The 18,420-nt window shown below is 35.8% G+C and overlaps 2 protein-coding genes across 3 annotated transcripts in view; one reads left to right on the plus strand and one right to left on the minus strand.

Annotated features, from left to right (window-relative positions):
- The window catches only part of MRPL13 (mitochondrial ribosomal protein L13), a 49,666-nt gene extending 40,181 nt beyond the window's left edge, over nucleotides 1–9,485 (minus strand). Inside the window, exons 1-2 of one of the 2 annotated variants that reach the window (XM_025393675.1) lie at nucleotides 9,147–9,485; nucleotides 7,266–7,389 (exon numbers count right to left, since the gene is read on the minus strand). In XM_025393675.1, the coding sequence (XP_025249460.1) occupies nucleotides 7,266–7,389; nucleotides 9,147–9,173 (151 nt within the window). In that variant the 5' untranslated portion in view covers nucleotides 9,174–9,485. The remainder of the gene's footprint in view (nucleotides 1–7,265; nucleotides 7,390–9,146) is intronic. The other variant, XM_025393676.1, reaches the window with a different exon arrangement.
- MTBP (MDM2 binding protein) overlaps nucleotides 9,476–18,420 on the plus strand; it is a 78,605-nt gene continuing 69,660 nt past the window's right edge. Inside the window, exons 1-5 of the mRNA XM_025393672.1 lie at nucleotides 9,476–9,666; nucleotides 10,512–10,592; nucleotides 15,053–15,126; nucleotides 15,221–15,372; nucleotides 17,587–17,645. Coding sequence (XP_025249457.1) covers nucleotides 9,549–9,666; nucleotides 10,512–10,592; nucleotides 15,053–15,126; nucleotides 15,221–15,372; nucleotides 17,587–17,645 — 484 coding nt within the window. The 5' untranslated portion in view covers nucleotides 9,476–9,548. The remainder of the gene's footprint in view (nucleotides 9,667–10,511; nucleotides 10,593–15,052; nucleotides 15,127–15,220; nucleotides 15,373–17,586; nucleotides 17,646–18,420) is intronic.

Raw genomic sequence — 18,420 nt, forward strand, 5'->3', positions numbered from 1 at the left:
TCTCTAATCATTAGCGATATGGGCATTTTTTCATTTGCTTGTTGACTGTATGTATGTCTTCTTTTGAAACGTGTCTCTTTATGTATGTCCTTTGCTCACTTTTTAATAGGGTGGTTTTTTGGTTGTAAATTTAAGTTCCTTACAGAGAAATTATTATTAATAAATCTTACGCTCTAGTGGAAAAGCCAGATAATAAACAAATAAATGAATATGCAATATGCCAGGAGCTGATGAACATGGGAAGATAAAGAGTAATAGGGTGGAGGGATTATTAATTGGTACAGGTTTTTCATGAACTTAATTTTCATTTCTCTGGGATAATGTCCAAGAGAAATGAAACTGCTGTGCTATATAGTAAGCTCATGTTTAGTTTTAGAAGAAACTGCCATATTCCTTTCCAGAGTTGCTGTACCATGTTACATTTCTACCAGCAATGCATCAGTAATCCAGTTCCTATGCATCCTCATCAGCACTTGTCACTATTTTTTATATTAGCTATTTTGATAGTTGTGTAGTATTATCTCGCTGTGGTTTTAATTTGCATTTCCCTAATGGCTACTTATATTGAACATCTTTTCATGTACTTATCTGCCATCTGTTCATGTATTCTGCCCATAGTCTAATTAGATTGTTTGATTTTACTGTTGAGTTTTGAAAGTTCTTTATATATTTTAGATATGACTTTTGTTGATGATGTAGTTTGCAAATATTTTCTTCCAGTCTGTAGCTTGTTTTTTTCCCCTTTATAGGGTTGAATCCTTCCTTATAAGCTGTTTGCTTTAGCATAGTGGTTTTTAAAGTGCAGGTGATTCAGTCTTAGGCTTCTAAAAGGTGACTCAAGGCACAAGGATCTAGGTTCTTCTTCCTTCAACTAGGACAGTACTGCTTTTATTTATTGGGTTTCCTTGAGGATTTAGTTTGAGAAATGTTTGAAAAATAGCTATTCTGAATTAGTGATAAACAACAAAGTTTGGCTTTGGCCTTTATGTTTGTTTCTAAGTTTGGAAGGACAAATGTCCCAATGGCTACTTCAGTGTTATTTTTGGCATCCCTGAACTTGTGCACAGCCAAGGTGATGAATGATCATATAGGTTACCATAAAATCTGCTGACTGTATAGATACTGTAACACGAACAAGGCATACTGTTTAATTTATTGACAATATCGATATAGTCACTTCCAAAGGAGATACGTATTCTAGATATAACCTGAAGCAAAAATCTACTTCAGTGCTCTGTAGGATGATATTCTAGGAGTGAGGTGAAGTATAAATGTACAATTTAGATTGCAAAATTAAAATGCTATGATATTAACATTTGAATTACATTTATACATTTAACTGAATAGTAAAAGAAAAATATGTTAGCTAAGCAACTTTAAGAAGAGCATCATAAACTTACAAGGCAGAATACTACAGATTAGATTTAGATCATAAATCTGATCTCTGCTGAATTGTTTGGTATGTTAGCATTCCTAACATTAATCTTTATAAACTGAGTGCAACTTTTATTTCATTCAATGCAGAACAGAAATATTTTAACATAATCTAATTTTAGCAAAGCTAAAGAAAGGTTTTCCTCTGCTTCCTTTAAATACTCCTATAGTCCTCCTCAATGAATTAATCAGTTGGCAGAGAAAGGAGTAGAATCCTCATAAAGAATAAGTCATACTCCACTAATCACCACACATAACCTTTCTTTTCATTTATCAGAAACATGTTCGAAAAGTTCCCAAGTCCCAAATTCAAGAGGGCAGCTCTAATTAGAAGGAGGGATTCCTTTACTAGCTCCACATCCTTTCTACCTTAACCCACATTTTCCATAAAAAATAACCTTATAATGAAAAGTCAATTTCCACAACACTTCACAAACATCCATTTCACAAATAAGGTAGTTTAAATATTGTATACATTATGTTCAGATACATTATTTGTTAATTTTTACAATCATTCCTAGAACAATGATCATCATTTGTAATATTATTAACTGTAGGTCAATTTTCAAAAAAATATATTTATAGTGATTATGAGCCCATAATATCTGCTCAATAAATGTTTATTAAACCACTAAATGTTAGAATGAACTCTTAAAACACAACATATTTATAAATTGAAAATTGCTTGCAATTTAAGTTTTGATTTTAGTGACATCTTGTGGACACAAGAAGTTTTGCTAATATATTACATATTAAATACAGTGAAACATGCCCAAGCAAGGTGGCTCATATGTGTAATTCCAGCACTTTGTGAGGCTGAGGTGAGTGGATCGCTTGAGTTCAGGAGTTTAAGACCAGCTTGTGCAACATTGTGAAACCCCATCTCTACAAAAACTACAAAAAACTTAGCTGGATATGATGGTGCGCGCCTATAGTCCCAGCTACCTGGGAGGCTCAGAAGGTGGAGGTTGCAGTGAGCTGTGATGGCTCCATTGCACTGCAGCCTGAGTGGCAGAGTAAGACCCTGTCTCAAAACACATAGTGAAAAAAAATGCAATTCAGTCTTTAAAAAGTAAGTTTCTACTTTCAAAGAAACCTAATAGGCAGCCACAACAGCTCTTCTGGTATCCTAGCAGAATGCCTATTCATCCATATCTAAGGTACACTTTTGCAATGACGACCTGGTAATAAGGAAGCAGAACTTTGAGTGGACAGATAGTGCTATATTTGGAGATGGAAATTAGGTGACTGCTACTAATTGCACTTTTCTTCAAATTTTGTATTATTTGCATTTCTGCAGAGACAACCTAAGAGATCTCATTTATTATCTGCTGATACCATTGCTAAGGAAAAAAGCTGCAGGAATACTCAATACAAGTGGTTAAGTATCACCAGAGTGAAATGGAATGGGGAATTTCCTACATGAGAAACAGGTGCCTAAGTTCTAGTCCCAGCTGTACTATAATATAGCTGAATAGCAATGAAATCCTGATTTTAGTTTACTCGACTGTCAATGAAGAGATGAGGTGGTTAAACAAAATATCTAAAGTCCTAAGGAATTAAACAACTATATGAATTGGTAATTCTCTATTTTTCTGGTCTGCCAAAAAAGATTTCTAAAGTAAACAGGTTTATAAGTTACAGTGTAAGTCTCCTGATCACTTTTTACTTTCAAAATACAGTTGACCTCATTATTCATAGATTCCATATTTACAAATTCGCCTACTTGTTAAAATTTGTTACCCAAAAATCAATACTCATAGTGCTTTTGCAGTCATTGATGGACATGCTCAGAGTGGAAATAAATTTGTGTTATTTGATGCACATGTTCCCATCTGAGGCTGAAAAAGGCGATGCTCTGCCTTCTTTCACCTTTCATAAAATAAACAAGCATCCTTTTCATTTTCTATGTAGTGCAATGTTTCTGGCATCTGTGGACTTTTCTTAGTGGTTTCACTGTTTAAAATATCCCCCAAGCTTGTTACACTGAGTGCATTTAGTGTTCCTAAATATAAGAAGGCTGTGTTGTTGCCTTATAGAGATAATATGTGTGTTAGATAAGCTTGTTATACTGCTGTTGGTCACGAGTTCAGTGTTAAGATGTCTTTAAACAGAAACACACATAAAACAAAGTTATGTACTGATTGGTTGATGAAAATGCTGTGACCAGAGGTTCAGAGGAATCTAACTCCGTATCTCTCCCAGAAGCAATGGTTCAGTATTCACTAACCCAGTGTTCACAGGATAACTACAGGGAACAAGAACTGACTACTCACAAAACATCTGTTTGAAAGTGTCATTCCACAAACGATTTCTGGCAAGCATCTATGATGGGCCAGACATTGTACTGGGGGGTGCTTGAAAAACAAAGACTAACAAGACAAAACCTCAGATTCATATTATATACTCACAGATTTCAGAGTGTGAGTTTATTTTGATCTCACTGAAATTTTCATTAGGTAGAGAAAAAAGGTTAGAGCAGCATAAATCTTTGCTCTTGCCCAAATCAAATCATTTGGAATACCCTTCCTCTTAGCTCCACAGATCCAAAAATCTGACTTAGCTTCAACGCCAGAGCCCTGACTAAAAGTATTTTCTTCATTTTCACAACTGGAATTCATAAATGCAAGCGCATTCACTTAACAAACATTTCTTATATTCCAATTATGTGTCAAGCACTATTACAGGTACTAGGGACACAGTTGTGTACAAAATAGGCAACATTTTTCGTGCTCTGGGAACTTAGTGTAGTGAAGGAAGGTAGATAATAAACAGATACTTACATAACATTTCAGGTGATACATGAACACTATTTTTTTTTTTAAAGCAAGGAAAAGGTATACAGAGTGAAAGGGTGAGCAGAGGAATCAGGGAAGGCCTCTCTCAGAATATAAATGCCTGAGCAGAAATCTGAAATACATGAAGAAATAAGCTATGCAGATATCTGGTAAAGAATATCTAGGCAGAGGGAACAGAGTGTGAAAAGGGCCTAAGGGCTGGGCGTGGTGGCTCACGCCTGTAATCCCAGCACTTTCCAAGGCCAAGGTGGATGGATCACTTGCAGTCAGGAGTTCAACACCAGCCTGGCAACATGGTGAAACCCCGTCTCTACTAAAAATACAAACTTAGTTGGGTGTGGTAGCATATGCCTGTAATCCCAGCTTCTCGGGAGGCTGAGGCAGGAGAAATGCTTGAATCCAGGAGGCGGAGGTTGCAGTGAGCCAAGATCGGGTCACTGCACTCTAGCCTGGGCAACAAAGTGAGACTCTGTCTCAAAAAAAAAAAAGGGCATAAGGCAAAAATGTGCTTGGTAGGCAAGTTAATGAAACAGCACAGGCCTGAGTGGATTGACATAAATAATTAATTAAATAGTAAATAAATAAATAAAGGAAAGAAAGTCAGAAAGTTAACAGGGACCATATTATTTAAGTTCTTGTAGGACACACAGAAATTTCATTTGGAGAAGATAACTGTAGTTGATCTATGGAGAAAAAATTACATGAAAGCAATGGCAGAAGAAAACAGATCACAGTGAGACAGTTTTTGGAATAAAACAGGATACAGTACAGCAGTTTAAAATCAGAGTAGAGGGAGAGATGATGAGAGGTGCCAGAGTTCAGAGATACTTTTTTCTAATATGTTTTTAAATATGTGTGTGTGTATATATATATATATGTTTTATTTTTTATTTTTTTGGTTGAACAAAGAGGAGTTGCAGATAAGACAATGCCTTCAAACCAGAGCAACAAAAAGAATAGTGATGCTATTAATTGAGATGGAAAACTGGGAAGGAACAGGTTGGTTTGGGTGAAGTAGACAAGAAGCAAGACATCCCCAAATGGAATTATTCATTGGAGATGTCTACTAGACACCAGAAAAATTTGCTTAATAGAAATTTGTATATGTGAGTCTAGGATACAGGGAAGGGGTCAAAACTGGAGATTTAAATTTGGGAGGCATTAACATATAGATGATTTTTAGATACATGAGACATAATGCAATCATCTAAAGCATGGGGCCTTAGGCACTTCAAGGATTGGGCCCTGAGGCACTTCCGATTTTTGGTGAGAAGAGCATTGGAGAGTTTAGAAAGCTGAGGAGAGCCAAGGGTACTAAGAAAGGGAGAAGAAACAGGGAAACAAGTGAATCCAGGGAAACAAGTGAAGAATGCGTTTCAAGAAGAAAGTTCTCTAGATGAAAATTAGCCTGGACTCCTCAAAAGCTTGAGAAGAAAATAAAAGAAGGATTATTCTAGATTAAGAGACTAAAGGAGCATAACAACCAAAGACAATACATAAACCTAGGTTGCATCCTGGTTCAAAAAAATAATAGCTATTAGAAACATACTTGGGACAACCAGAGAAATTTAAAAATGCACTGAACATTAGACCACCTAATTAAAGTACTGTTTATTTTCTTACGTGTGTCAATGGCATTTTGGTTACATAGAGAGTATCTTTATTTTTAGGAGATGTACGCTGAAGTATTTTGGGGGAATTATAATGGCATCTGCAATGTATTTTCAAATGGTTTAATAAAAAATATATGATAAAATGTTAACAACTGTATTTAGGTGGAGAGTATAAAGAAATTCACTGTACTATTCTTTGACCTTTTCTGATAGTTTGAAACCTTTTATAAAAAAAGTAAGAAAAAAGCAAAGGACAAACAACTCAGTGGAAGAATTTGCAAAAGACATGCACAGACATTTCACAGAAGAGGAAGCTATAAATGCCAATAAATGAAAAGATACTCAGCCAGCCATATTTGTCATCAGGAAAATGCAAATTGAAATCACAAAGCAAGCATTTTACATCTACCAGAATAGTCAAAATTAAGAAGAAGGAACATATCAAGTGTTATTGAAGATGAGGAGTAATGGAAACTCTTGCATGCTACTGGCATGATAAAGACTCAGTAATTTCTATGCACCTTAAAACCCAGTAATTCCTGTCCTTTGGGCATACCTTGGAAAAATTCTTCCATGTGTACTAGGAAAATGGCACAAGAATATTGATAGCAACATTAATGTAATATAACATAATGGCAAAAAAACTGGAAACAAACCAATGCTGAGTGTATTCATTTCACCATTATAATTGTTATTATGGTTAATTTCCTTTAAAATATCACATATTTTTATATACACATCTTTGTATGTTTAATATATTGCACAATAAAAGCTAAATAAAACTGTGATCAATTGCAGCCAATGATGTTGACAAGTCAACCAGTATGAGGACTAAAAACTGACATCTGGATCTGGCCATGAAGTGCTGGGGTAAATGAGGTCTATCAAAAACTATCTGTAAGCAGAAATCTTCTAGAATGAAAACAACTTTTTAATTTTATTTTGGAAAAAGGATACAGAAAAGCAAGTCTATTAATCTTATTAGTGAAAATAAGCTTCCCATACCTAGCTAGCACCATATATTTTTCTAGGGGAAATGATTTTTTAGAAGAGAGGACAAAATTATTTCCTTTAAAAACTCTTTATATGCATGTCATCATGTGAAAGGACATATATAAAAGTGAAAGTTTAAGTCATGGGGCAATTCAGGTTATTTCTGAGTGTTAAAAGAAGGGCTATTAATAATTTTGCTGGGCAGTGGCATAAAATATGCTTGTTCTGGGTAAACTGATCCATATGGTTTTCCCGTGAATAAGCCAAATTCGGTTTAGGGCGCCAGTATGGTTTCAGCAAGAATGGAATACAGGATCCTCAGGAAAAATAAAAAGGGTCCTTAAACTCAGCCCTGTCAAACTTCACCAAGATTCTACTCTGACACGAAAACTACAGTGGTTAATGACAAGTCTAAAATAATACTTACTCAGTGCATGGTACACAGGTTTATGTAATCCCTGAAGTCTTATTGATGCCATAGCGGCAAGTTTGCCAGGTGGCTGCATTTTCCCATCTAAGAGATACCATATTCTAGCAAAAGTGGCCCATTGCTTGGAAAAAAAAAAAAAAGAGGAAAAATAAAGATAATTGTCATTAAAATGGAAATACAGTAATTAAATTTATTATTATATAATATCACATGTTTTCTACAATTAATATCAATTTCTTTGAAAAATAACTCTATTGCTAAAGAATTTTTGTTTTCATTTCTATTTCTGGAAAAGGGCTTTTTTTTCCCTAATCATTCTGCAAAGACAAACCCAGTAATTATTCCTGCCTGGTTTCCTGTTAGCAATATGACTTATGTTTTGCTATAAATATCCCAAAGATATATTTCCCTTTACATTATGACTTTTTTTTTTTTTTTGTATAACACATAATAGAATCTGGAAGGGCAATGAGAAGCTTGTAAGAAAGTAGAAGCTGTTTATGAAGGTCTTCAAAAACATTTATAGATTAGTAGGTACATTATATTAAAAGCTGAGTGGCCAATTGGAAACTGAAGACGATTTGGAAGTTCAGTTCCTGGGGAGAGTAAAATAGAACAGTGTAGTCGGGAAAGTACAGATGGATGATGTGGAATAAATTTCAACTTTAAAAAGTTGCCTGAAATAGTTATCTTTAGGTTACCTCAGGAATAGACCATTGTTTTTACAGTCGTCATCAATGTATTGAAATTCTTAAAAATTCTAGGCCAGAAAGATCTCCACCAGATGCTTTCGCTATGCATATACACAAGAGGCTAAACAATGCTGGAAAAATAAAACGAGGCTAGCTGGTTTTATTTTAAATTTACTTATCACAACCTCAAACTAATCTACATATAAGAAAAAGGCCAGTTTTTGTCCCCATCCATTGTAGACAAATAGTTTGATACTTTGACAGAAAAACAAACCCAAAAAACTTTAATGAAAAAAATACAAATGCTGGACGATGTCAAATTGCTAAAAAAGTTTTTAAAAGTTTTATTTTACTTCCTGTATTTATCTCATCACAGACAGGCAACAAACAGTCCACGGAAGGAACCACACTTGGAACGGCACTGGCTTAAGAGTCATCTTAGACCCATATAACCCAAACTAACTCCTATTCTTCCACCTGAAACCTGGTTCAATCTCAGCCTTCCCTATCTCAGTTGATGACACACCCTCCAGTTGTACAAACCAAAAATCCTTGGGGTAATCTTTGTTTCTTCTTTTGCTGTTGGCCTATATTCAATCTTCAAGAAGTCCTATTGACTCCACTTTCAAACAAAACCTGACCGCTTTCAATACACTCCACAGGATTTCCAGCGTGGTCTCTGCACCATCACGTCTCGCCTGGATTACTGTAATACCCTCCAAACATACTCTTTGCTTCTGTCCTCTACTAACCTCTATTTCTGAACAGTCTATTCTCAACCCAGCAGTCAGAGTGCTCCTTTTGACACTAGGTCAGATCACGTTACTCCTTGGATCAAAACCCTCCAATAGGTCCCCATTTTACTCAGTAAAAAACCAAAATATTACAACGGCCTACAGTGTCCTATGTGATCCACCTTATTACCTCTCCGACCTGCTCTCCTAATCCTCTTCCCCCCGCCCCACTCGCCAAAAAAAGGGCAGATTGAAAAGAAGAGGGGACGAGTAACAAACGAACGACATTAAGTGCTTGCCAGAATGACGACCCTCTTGTGCTTTCCCAAGGCACCTTAGCCGAGGGTCTCGGCTTCCCTGTCGCCCCAGCTTCACTACTTAATCTGCCGGAACCAACGCTCTCCTTCTGCCAGTATAACGAACCCCATCAAGCCATAAGAGTCCGAGCTCACCTGGGGCGCCCTAGAGAAACTAGACATGTTTCCCCACTAGCAAGACCGTCCGTCCTTCTCTTAGTAGCCAAGCCGGGTGAGGCAGCCTTACTGGCCCGGCGGGAAACGCTAACATCCAAGCAGGACAGTTCCTAGCCCGTCCAGCACTTGTCGGCTTCTCCCTCTTCCTCGAGTTTCCTCCAGTCTTCCCCACGGCAGCAATTTCGTCATGAAAGGAGCAGAAAATGCAGTTATTTAGGGAGTAACTCCCGAAAATAACTCGTTTGCTGGAAAACTGCGGAAACCCGACGGAGGACACAATTTCCAGCCGACCTAAATGAAGGGAACAGGAAGTGCGTCATAGCGCGCGTCTGTTTGGATGTGGGAGCCGATACCTAAAATTGAGGGGTGATCTCTGAGGAGATGGATCGGTACCTGCTGCTGGTGATCTGGGGGGAAGGAAAATTCCCGTCGGCGGCCAGTAGGGAGGCAGAACATGGGCCAGAGGTGTCGTGGGGTGAGGGTACTGAGAAGCAGCCGGGTAAGCGCTGGGATGAGAAAGGGCGGGAACGGCTTGTGGAGCGGGGAAGGAGTTTGAGTTTGTGATAAAATTCTGCTGGAGAGGGATCAATATGTAGTTGTCCCACGAAGCTGAGACTCTATCTGGGATAGAGTTAATGAGGGCTGCAAAAATAGCATCTTCATGGAAAAACAGGGACAAATTTGTGGATGCAAGATTCCAGCCCTTAGAAGTTCTTGGCATAGTAAATATTTAACTTAGTAAATTTTCTATGCCTTAGTAATGGAATTTCCTGGTTTTTGGATATATATATGCATTTATTATTTCTGCCCCTGTGTTTCACATGCAGATAATACAGACAGGAACAAGATGGACAAATATCTTGCTGTACTAGAATTTACATCTAATGGGAGGAGACATCCCACATAGAAACTAAGTTTTAAAAACAAATGATGAATTTTAAACGATTTTAATTGTTTGCGATTGCACTGCTTTTTGGTGCACCCGTCTAGATTCAATATTGCATTCTATGTGTTCATTTGTTTCGATCGAACAAGCATTTTGAGGAGTAAATATATGTGGTTGTGTATAAGGTATTGTGACAGAATTTCCCTTCTCTTTAAAATTATTCTTTTGGGGGGAATTTTGCATTTGTGCTAACTGGCTGGCATGTACAGATCGGGAGCCTTTTCTATTTTCTCTGCTTGCTTTAGATTTACTGTATCAAAACTTGAACAGATCTTGAGTAGCGGGTAGTACTTTTATGTACAACGTACTGGTCTTGACAGCCTCTGATGGTGAAACTGGAGTAAGTTAGATTATGTAAGTCTGGAGCCCTTTGACTTATTCTGTCTTTTCTTTTTCAGACTTCACAGCAGCAAATGTTTATCACCTCTTGAAAAGAAGCATTAGTGCTTCAATTAATCCAGAAGATAGTACTTTCCCTGGCAAGTATAATAAACTCTTTTCTCTGGCACAGCATTTGTACTGGAAATTAACTTAATTAATTTGGACCCTAAGGAACACGAGGAAATACTTCTTTACTGTGTACAAGGCACTGAGTTACAGAGGTAACTAAAGGAGTACAAAACTGAATAATAGAGTACTCCTTTCTTCTTCATGCTTGAGTATAATAAAGTTATGAAAAGTATTCTAGGTTCTCAGCTTGAGTTTTGCTTCTTTTATGAAATTTTCTTGCGTATCTTAGTTCTGTATAAGTAAGGGGAATGTGGCTTTATGAGGATGGTTTTATCCTAAGTAAAAATATGTAAATAATGCTCCCACACTGATTTCCTTACCATTTATTTATTTCTGTTCTTAGCTGTTACTGGTTCTCTTAACAGTACTTAATAATTACTAAACACAATCACTTCTTATCTGCTTTGACTTTTTGAAGTATTTTGCTTTTTTGACCAACCTTTACTTTGTAAAAATCTTTCCTCCTTTAGCTTCTATTGGCATTATACAAATGCATTTACTGACATTGATAGTTATCTTTTTTTTTTATTCCCTCTTCTTGTCCTTTACTGGAGAATGTCCTTTAAACGTTCTGAAAATGGAGATGCCAAAACAGACCAATACCTAAAAACTGAAGGAAGTTTCTGTCGATGCAAGGAAGGGTCTGCTCCTTTTGATAAGTTTGTAGTTCCTGTGACTGTACAATCTGCACCTTTCTCTTCTTTCATTAGAGAACTTCTTGTCTCTTGGTGTCAGCTAATACCGTTGGGGAATGATTTCTAATATGTGTATGTTGCCCTAGCCTGTTTTCCAAGGCCTAGTAGTACTCATTAATTTTCAAGTTGGTATAATTTTAGTCAATACTACTATTATTGCAGGAAAGATTTTCTTTCATTTGCACCTCAGATGTATATGTAAAAGAGCTCTTGGGAGTATTTTAGGGGTTCTTATGATAAATTTTACTTTCCGCTTGTGTATTTAGGAGTTTCTTATACACACGGTCCTTGTTTTGGGTGGTAGTGTGGTACTTTATAATTGATTGTGCAACGCAATCTTAATATAATAATCAGTGAGAAAAATTAGAATTGTCCCATGACCTTTAATATCTTTTGTCAAAACATTAAAAATTCTCTTACTGTTATAAAATTTTAGGGAAGCAAAAAAATAGTAAAAATAAAATTTATTTTGTACACTGTAATTTAAAACCTTAGAAACATTGAGAATTAAAGGGTTTTATTTCTTTGTAAAAGCCTTATCAAGAGTAGTTTGAACAGTGCTTGCCACCTTCGCATCATCACGTAACTTACGATACAGAATGAATATCTTTTCTTTTATTGGTGAATTATCATATTCCAGTTGTATCAACTTCCAATGTTTTATTCTTCAATTTTTTTTTTTTTTCTTTTTTTGAGACAGAGTCCCACTTTGTTGCTCAGGCTGGAGTCCAGTGACCCAATCATGGTTTACTGCAGCCTCAACCTCTCCAGCTCAAGTGATCCTCCTACCTTAGCCTCCTGAGTAGCAGGGATTGTAGGCATGAGCCACCACACCTGGCTAATTTTTTAACTTTTTGTAGAGGCAGGGTTTCATTATGTTGCCCAGGCTGGTCTTGAACACCTGGGCTCAAGTAATCCACCTGTGTTGGCCTCCCAAAGTGCTGGGATTACGGATGTGAGCCACTGTGCCCGACCTGGACTTCCACTATTGTGAAATATGTCTGAGTTCCTTTAATGTTAAGGTTTTTGCTAGCATCATTTTCTCTGGGACATCTTCACCTTTTTCATCAAAAGGTGTTTGTCACAGCAGTATTTTTAGAATTCTATTTACATTAGTTTGAAGATCGCTTTCAGTGTTAGCACTTTTTATTTCTTTGGTGTTTATCTCTCTCTTTTTAAAAAATTCCCTCATCCATTTATCCACTTTTCTAAAATATCACATGGATTTACACTGGGAAACTGGGAGGCAACACAATTACATCCTTTGCTACCTGTGTGTGAACTGACTGGCACTTGTGCAGTAACCAATCAGTGACATACTTTAAAAGCAGTAACATGATTGGTTACTGATCATGACACACATCTTTTATGTATACAGTGGTTTTGTAGACTGAGAAGCTTGTAATGAAGTCTTAAACTATGCAATTATAGTTAATTAATATACTATGGTAACTGAAATTTAAACCAGGTTGTTGGGGAACTGGTGTTATTTAAGCTATAGTAACCGGAATTTGTGCATATCAGAGCCGTGAGAATAGAAACTGCTTGCACTGAATTTCCTGCATACTAGGATTTTTGATTTCAGTAATATGGCAAGTTTGAGGGACGGAAAGTACATTATGATTATAATTGGGATAAGGGTGGAGAAGTAGGCATGGCTATTTAGAGGATTTTGTAAATAGTTTCAAGGTGTTTGGATTTTTTCCTAATGGTAATCAGTAGCCGTTAAAAGTGTTAATTAAGGAAGAGACATGATCAGGTCTGTGCTTTTGAAGTATTCTCCCTGAAGTATAGTAGATGGATTAGAGAAAAGTATAGCTATTTCTGTATAGGGGGATTCTGTAGAAGACCAAATGAGGAATGGGAGAGGCAGCCAGGGTGGAGGAAAATTGATAGATCTGAAGGAAATTATGGGGGTGGAATTCACCTACCTTAGCGTTGAATTGGTATGATGTAGAAGAAGGGAAGGATGAGAAAAGAATCAAGGGTGACATTAGGTTTCTGGCATGGGTAACAGCATGATGGTGGCATTTAGTGAGAGAGGAGAACCAGATTTGGAGGGAATATGACATGTTCAATTTGGAACCTGTTAATAGTTGCCTGTAAGATGTCAAAGTAAAAAGTAAAAATGTAAAAATGTTTTACATGTTTACAATGTAAAAATAAAAAAGTAAAAATGTTTTATAAAAGTTGGATAAGTGTGTCTGGAACTAAAAATGTAGGAGAGGGCTGGAGATATTCGGTTGTTGCAAAATAATGGCAAAAAAAAAGCAATTATTTTGCACCAGTTAATATAAAGTATAGAACTAATGTATAGATGTCAGGTGAAGCCATGAGAAATGATGGGATTGCTTATGGATAGTAGGAAGAACAGAAAGTCTCAAACTGAATCCCAGTATTTAGGAGAACTGAACACCAGTTTTTAAAAAGAATAAGGAGGAGCCAGAAAGATGGGTGCCACAGAAGCCAAGTGTTTTAAAGAGAAAGTAGTCAAATATGTCATCTTTTATTTTTCTCTTATGCTGAGAAGTCAAATAACAACAGCACTAAAAACTGCTAGATTTAGTAACAAGTCAGTTATTGGTAACTTTGATGCGTGTTCTTTCAGTGGCATATTGGAGACAAAAAACAGATTGAAATGCATGTGGAAGGAAGTGGAAAAGTTGATAAGGAAATGGAGACAGTCAGGTGTGGACAGCACCTTCAGAAGTTTATCTTTGAGGAAGAGCTAAGAAAGTGAAGTAGAGATGAATTTAAAGGGACCCCTTTTTAAAAAAAGAAATACTTTGAGAAACACTTGTGTGTATTTAAATGGCAATGACAAAGAACAGACAGAAGGGAGCAGAGTGAAATGCAGGAAAGATAATCAGTGGACTAGATAATAGAATCAGTGGTCTCAGGAGGTTTGGGGGGTAACATTGAATTGGAAGGACAGTGCCTCTTACACGTTAAAGGGGAGGAAAGAGGAAAGACTTAATGGGAGTACAAGTTGAGTTGTATGTTTCCTGAGAGGATGTTATTGGAATTATTACCTGATAGTTTCTATTTTGTTAAGGTGGTAGGGGTCTTCTGCTGAGATTGTTGGAAGAAAGTGGTAATAAGAATTTAGCATCTTACCTCGCTTCCTTCCATTAGTTAAGCCTCAGTTACTACTTTTCTTCTTCCTTTTTTGAGTCCAATTTCTATACATAGCTCTAAATTCTTTGTGACTACTTGACACATACCCTGGGGTGACCCTTAATTTTATATCCTCATATAATACTCTGTTCTCCAAGAAGAGCATCTTCCTTATCTTTAGGCTGGGGTTGCTCTTTAACGCCTCTGTCTCTAGTTGGGCTGAACCAACCTGCATGGTCTTTGGAGAAGGAATTGTTTTCACTAAAATGACTTACATGGTTTTGTGTTACTCAGTGGTAATTGAGTAGCTGTATTTTCAATATCTTTATGGTAGATTGTAATCTGTGTGAAATGATGATTAAAATAATAAAAAATAATAATATGGATTTTGAATTGTGACAAACGAAAACCAAGTATTTATTATGAGTAAAGAATTTTGCTCTTGAGGTAGATTATTCTATTTGAATTTTTAGCAGAGATTTTTAAAAGATCCACATATATATGTTGGATAATTATGTAATATGTTTCAAAAATATGGTCTCTAAATACGGTATATATGCTGTGTCATCTGCTTATTTATGGTATGCCTTTCTAATAAGTGTGATTTTATTTTCAAGCCTGTTCAGTGGGTGGTATACCTGGTTCCAAGAAGTGGTTCTTTGCAGTGCAGGCAATATATGGATTTTATCAGGTAATATAAATTAAAAAATAGCTATTAGTGAATGTCTTTACTAATATAAATAATTTCATGATCCATTATTTAATACAATCTTTTCATTTATTAGTTTTGTAGTTCTGATTGGCAAGAGATACATTTCGATACAGAAAAAGATAAAATTGAAGATGTTCTTCAAACAAATATCGAAGAATGTTTGAGTGCTGTTGAGTGTTTTGAAGAAGAAGATAGTAATAGCAGGGAATCATTATCCTTGGCTGAGTATGCTTATATGTTTTTTGTATTATCATTAAAATACTTAATATTAGACAGTTATTTTAATCCATAAGAATGAAGATTATATATTTTAGCATCTTTACTGAAGAAATTCTAGTTAATTGAAATTTTCGACTCTTCACTTTGGAAGACATAAGGCAATTTGGGCCTTTTATTTGAATAGCATTCTTTAAAATGCATGTTTCTTAAGCTTACATAATGTCAAGAATCATAAAAAGTCGTATTTTAATTGACATGTTACTTTCTTGAAGATAAATTCTGCCTAATATTTTGTTTTTGAAACAGGATCTTGCTCTGTCACCCAGGCTGCAGTGCAGTGTTGCAGTCCTGGCTCCCTGCAGCCTTGACCTTCTGGGCTCAAGCTATCCTCTGACCTCAGCTTCCAGAGTAGCTGGAACTATAGGTGTGCACCACCACACCCAGCTAATTTTTGTATATATATATATATATTTAGAGATATTGTTTCGCCATGTTGCTCAGACTGGTCTCAAATTCCTGAGCTCAAGCAATCTGCCTGCCTTGGCCTCCCAAAGTGCTGGGCCACTTTGTGAGCCACTGTGCCTGGCCAATAATGTATTTTAAAAGCTTGAATAGAAATGTTATTTAATGTTAATAGCTAGCATTCATACCAAAGTATCATTTTCATTTTGCTATTTGAGGCCGAAATATGTGACTTCTTTAATTAATGTGTATTTGCAGCGTTTCAGGTACCTTTTAAAATCCATAAAGAGTTTGTGAGGATTATATATACATGACTGAGTTCACGTTTAGGTTTTTTTGAATTGTGGTACAATATGTAAGTTGATCCAGGTGACATAAGTTGTGATAGTAATTTTTCTCTTTCTGAAATATCCCTCCTCTTATAATTAATACCTCTTATTTTAGTCTTTCATGACATTTCATGACAAAACTGCTCTTATTGTAGTAGTCACATATTATATCTGTAAGTAGCTGTAGAATTAAAAAATTTCATTTTCCTTTTTCCAGATCATATTTGTTTGTTCTGATTAATAAAAGGAGACCTTTCAGAACCAGAGACATATCACTGAACCAAGGAGATAGACTTTATTTACACAATCTTAGGCCGGTCATGTAACTTCTCTGGTCCTTTGTTTTCTCATCTGTAAAGTATTGAAGTACTTTTAGGTGATTTCTCAGGTGCTTTCACTTACCCTTAAAAACTCGTATCATGCCATATGTTTTCCTACCACTATTAAAGTATAAACGTTTCTGATAAGTGACCTAATAATTATTTCCACAAGAGGGAGCCTGAAAACTAGAGTTTACGTAAGATGCCTTAAGTTTCTAAGATGATGGTGGGTTTATAATAAAGGATTTAAGTACCTTTATGCTATGTAATAAAAAATTGTATCATATAGATAAAACTAATCCATTTTGAAGGATCTGAGGAGGGCATCATATTCTTTAGTCAAGACTAGTAAATACCATTCAGAGAAAAATCATGTCCTTTTTTATTAAACACTTAGCATTTTCTTTTAAGATTCAGAAAAATGGCTGGGTGCAGTGGCTCATGCCTGTAATGCCAGCACTTTGGGAGGCTGAGGCAGGCGGATGACTTGAGCCCAGGAGTTTGGGACTAGCCTGGGTACCATGGCAGAACCCTGTATCTACAAAAAATAAAAAAATTAGCCAGGCATGGTGGCGTGTGCCTGTAGTCCCAGCTATCCCAGCTATGCAGGAGGCTGAGGTGGGAGGATCACCTGAGCCTGTAGGATTGAGGCTGCAGTGAGCTGTGATCATGCCACTGCACTCCACACTGGGTGACAGAGTGAGACCCTGTCTCAAAAAAATCCCCAAAACCAAAAATAAATAAATAAATAAAAGATTCCAAAAAAATGTTTGGTCTGTTATTATTTATATTTAATATGCTAGTTATAATTTAGGGAGTTTTATTCCCTTTGTTTGTTTGTTTTTGGGGTATAGGTAAGAACTTGTAGTCAGAGTTTGAATCCTAGCTTCTGTACACACTAATTATGTAACTTTAGGCAAGTTATTTAAAGTGGAGATAATAATAGTATTATAGTAATACCTCCTGGAATTGTCATAAAGATAAAATGAGATTATACATCTAACCTGTTTGTGTCTGTGCAACAATGTTTTTAGTTAATAGTACCTATTATGATTATATATAAATGTATTTGTGGGTTTTTTTCCCCCTAACTTACCCTTTTATTTTAGTCTCTATGAAGAAGCTGCAGAAAATTTGCATCAGTTATCAGACAAGCTTCCTGCTCCTGGTAATATTTTATGACTACTTTCAATAATTTGTATCTTATCTTATTACACTTTTTATGAATAAGTGATAAATTTATTATTTATGTTAGTGTTCTCACTTTAATCTTTAAATTAAAAATTGCAAAACAATTTATAATTGAAGTTGATACAGAATGTACTCCATTAGAGTACATTACTGAGATGTAGCAGTTCTTTTCATTGTTTTCATTTAGTTAGGCGAAAATTAAATAACTATCTCTGTTTAGTTATTACTGAAGAAGAATCTTTCTACTACAGACTGTTGTTTTTCAGAGTATGTTCTGTAGAAGACTAATCCTATAAACAGCTCTTTAAAAAAGAGATTATTTAACCTTGATAATTTGGATAACATTCTTTTATGGTGAAGTTACTATATGCATTAGCAAATGGAATGTCATACCATAAAAGAAGGCATTTCCTCAGCTTTTTTTGATATTTTTTTTCCCATAGTAGAAAGAATATTTTGTGAAATACTGTATCATAATATTCCTAAAACTGTTTTTTACTTTTTTCCTTTGTGTTAATCAAGTAGCTGTCATCTAATATTTGGTACAGTTGGCATCCACAAATACTTTGAAGAGTATTCTTTTCTGAATACTTTGTTTATTGAAGGTCATTATTAAGTAAATATTTGTACTAGGAGCCAGGTGTGCCATGATGAATAGAGCATCTGTGATTAACATAAAGAAGCTTATAGCTTGTAGTCAGTCTGATCTCATATTCAAGGAGATCATATATTAGTACAAAAAGCCCCACATA

The sequence above is a fragment of the Theropithecus gelada genome, chromosome 8 (assembly GCF_003255815.1).
Source record: "Theropithecus gelada isolate Dixy chromosome 8, Tgel_1.0, whole genome shotgun sequence".
NCBI lineage: Eukaryota > Metazoa > Chordata > Mammalia > Primates > Cercopithecidae > Theropithecus > Theropithecus gelada.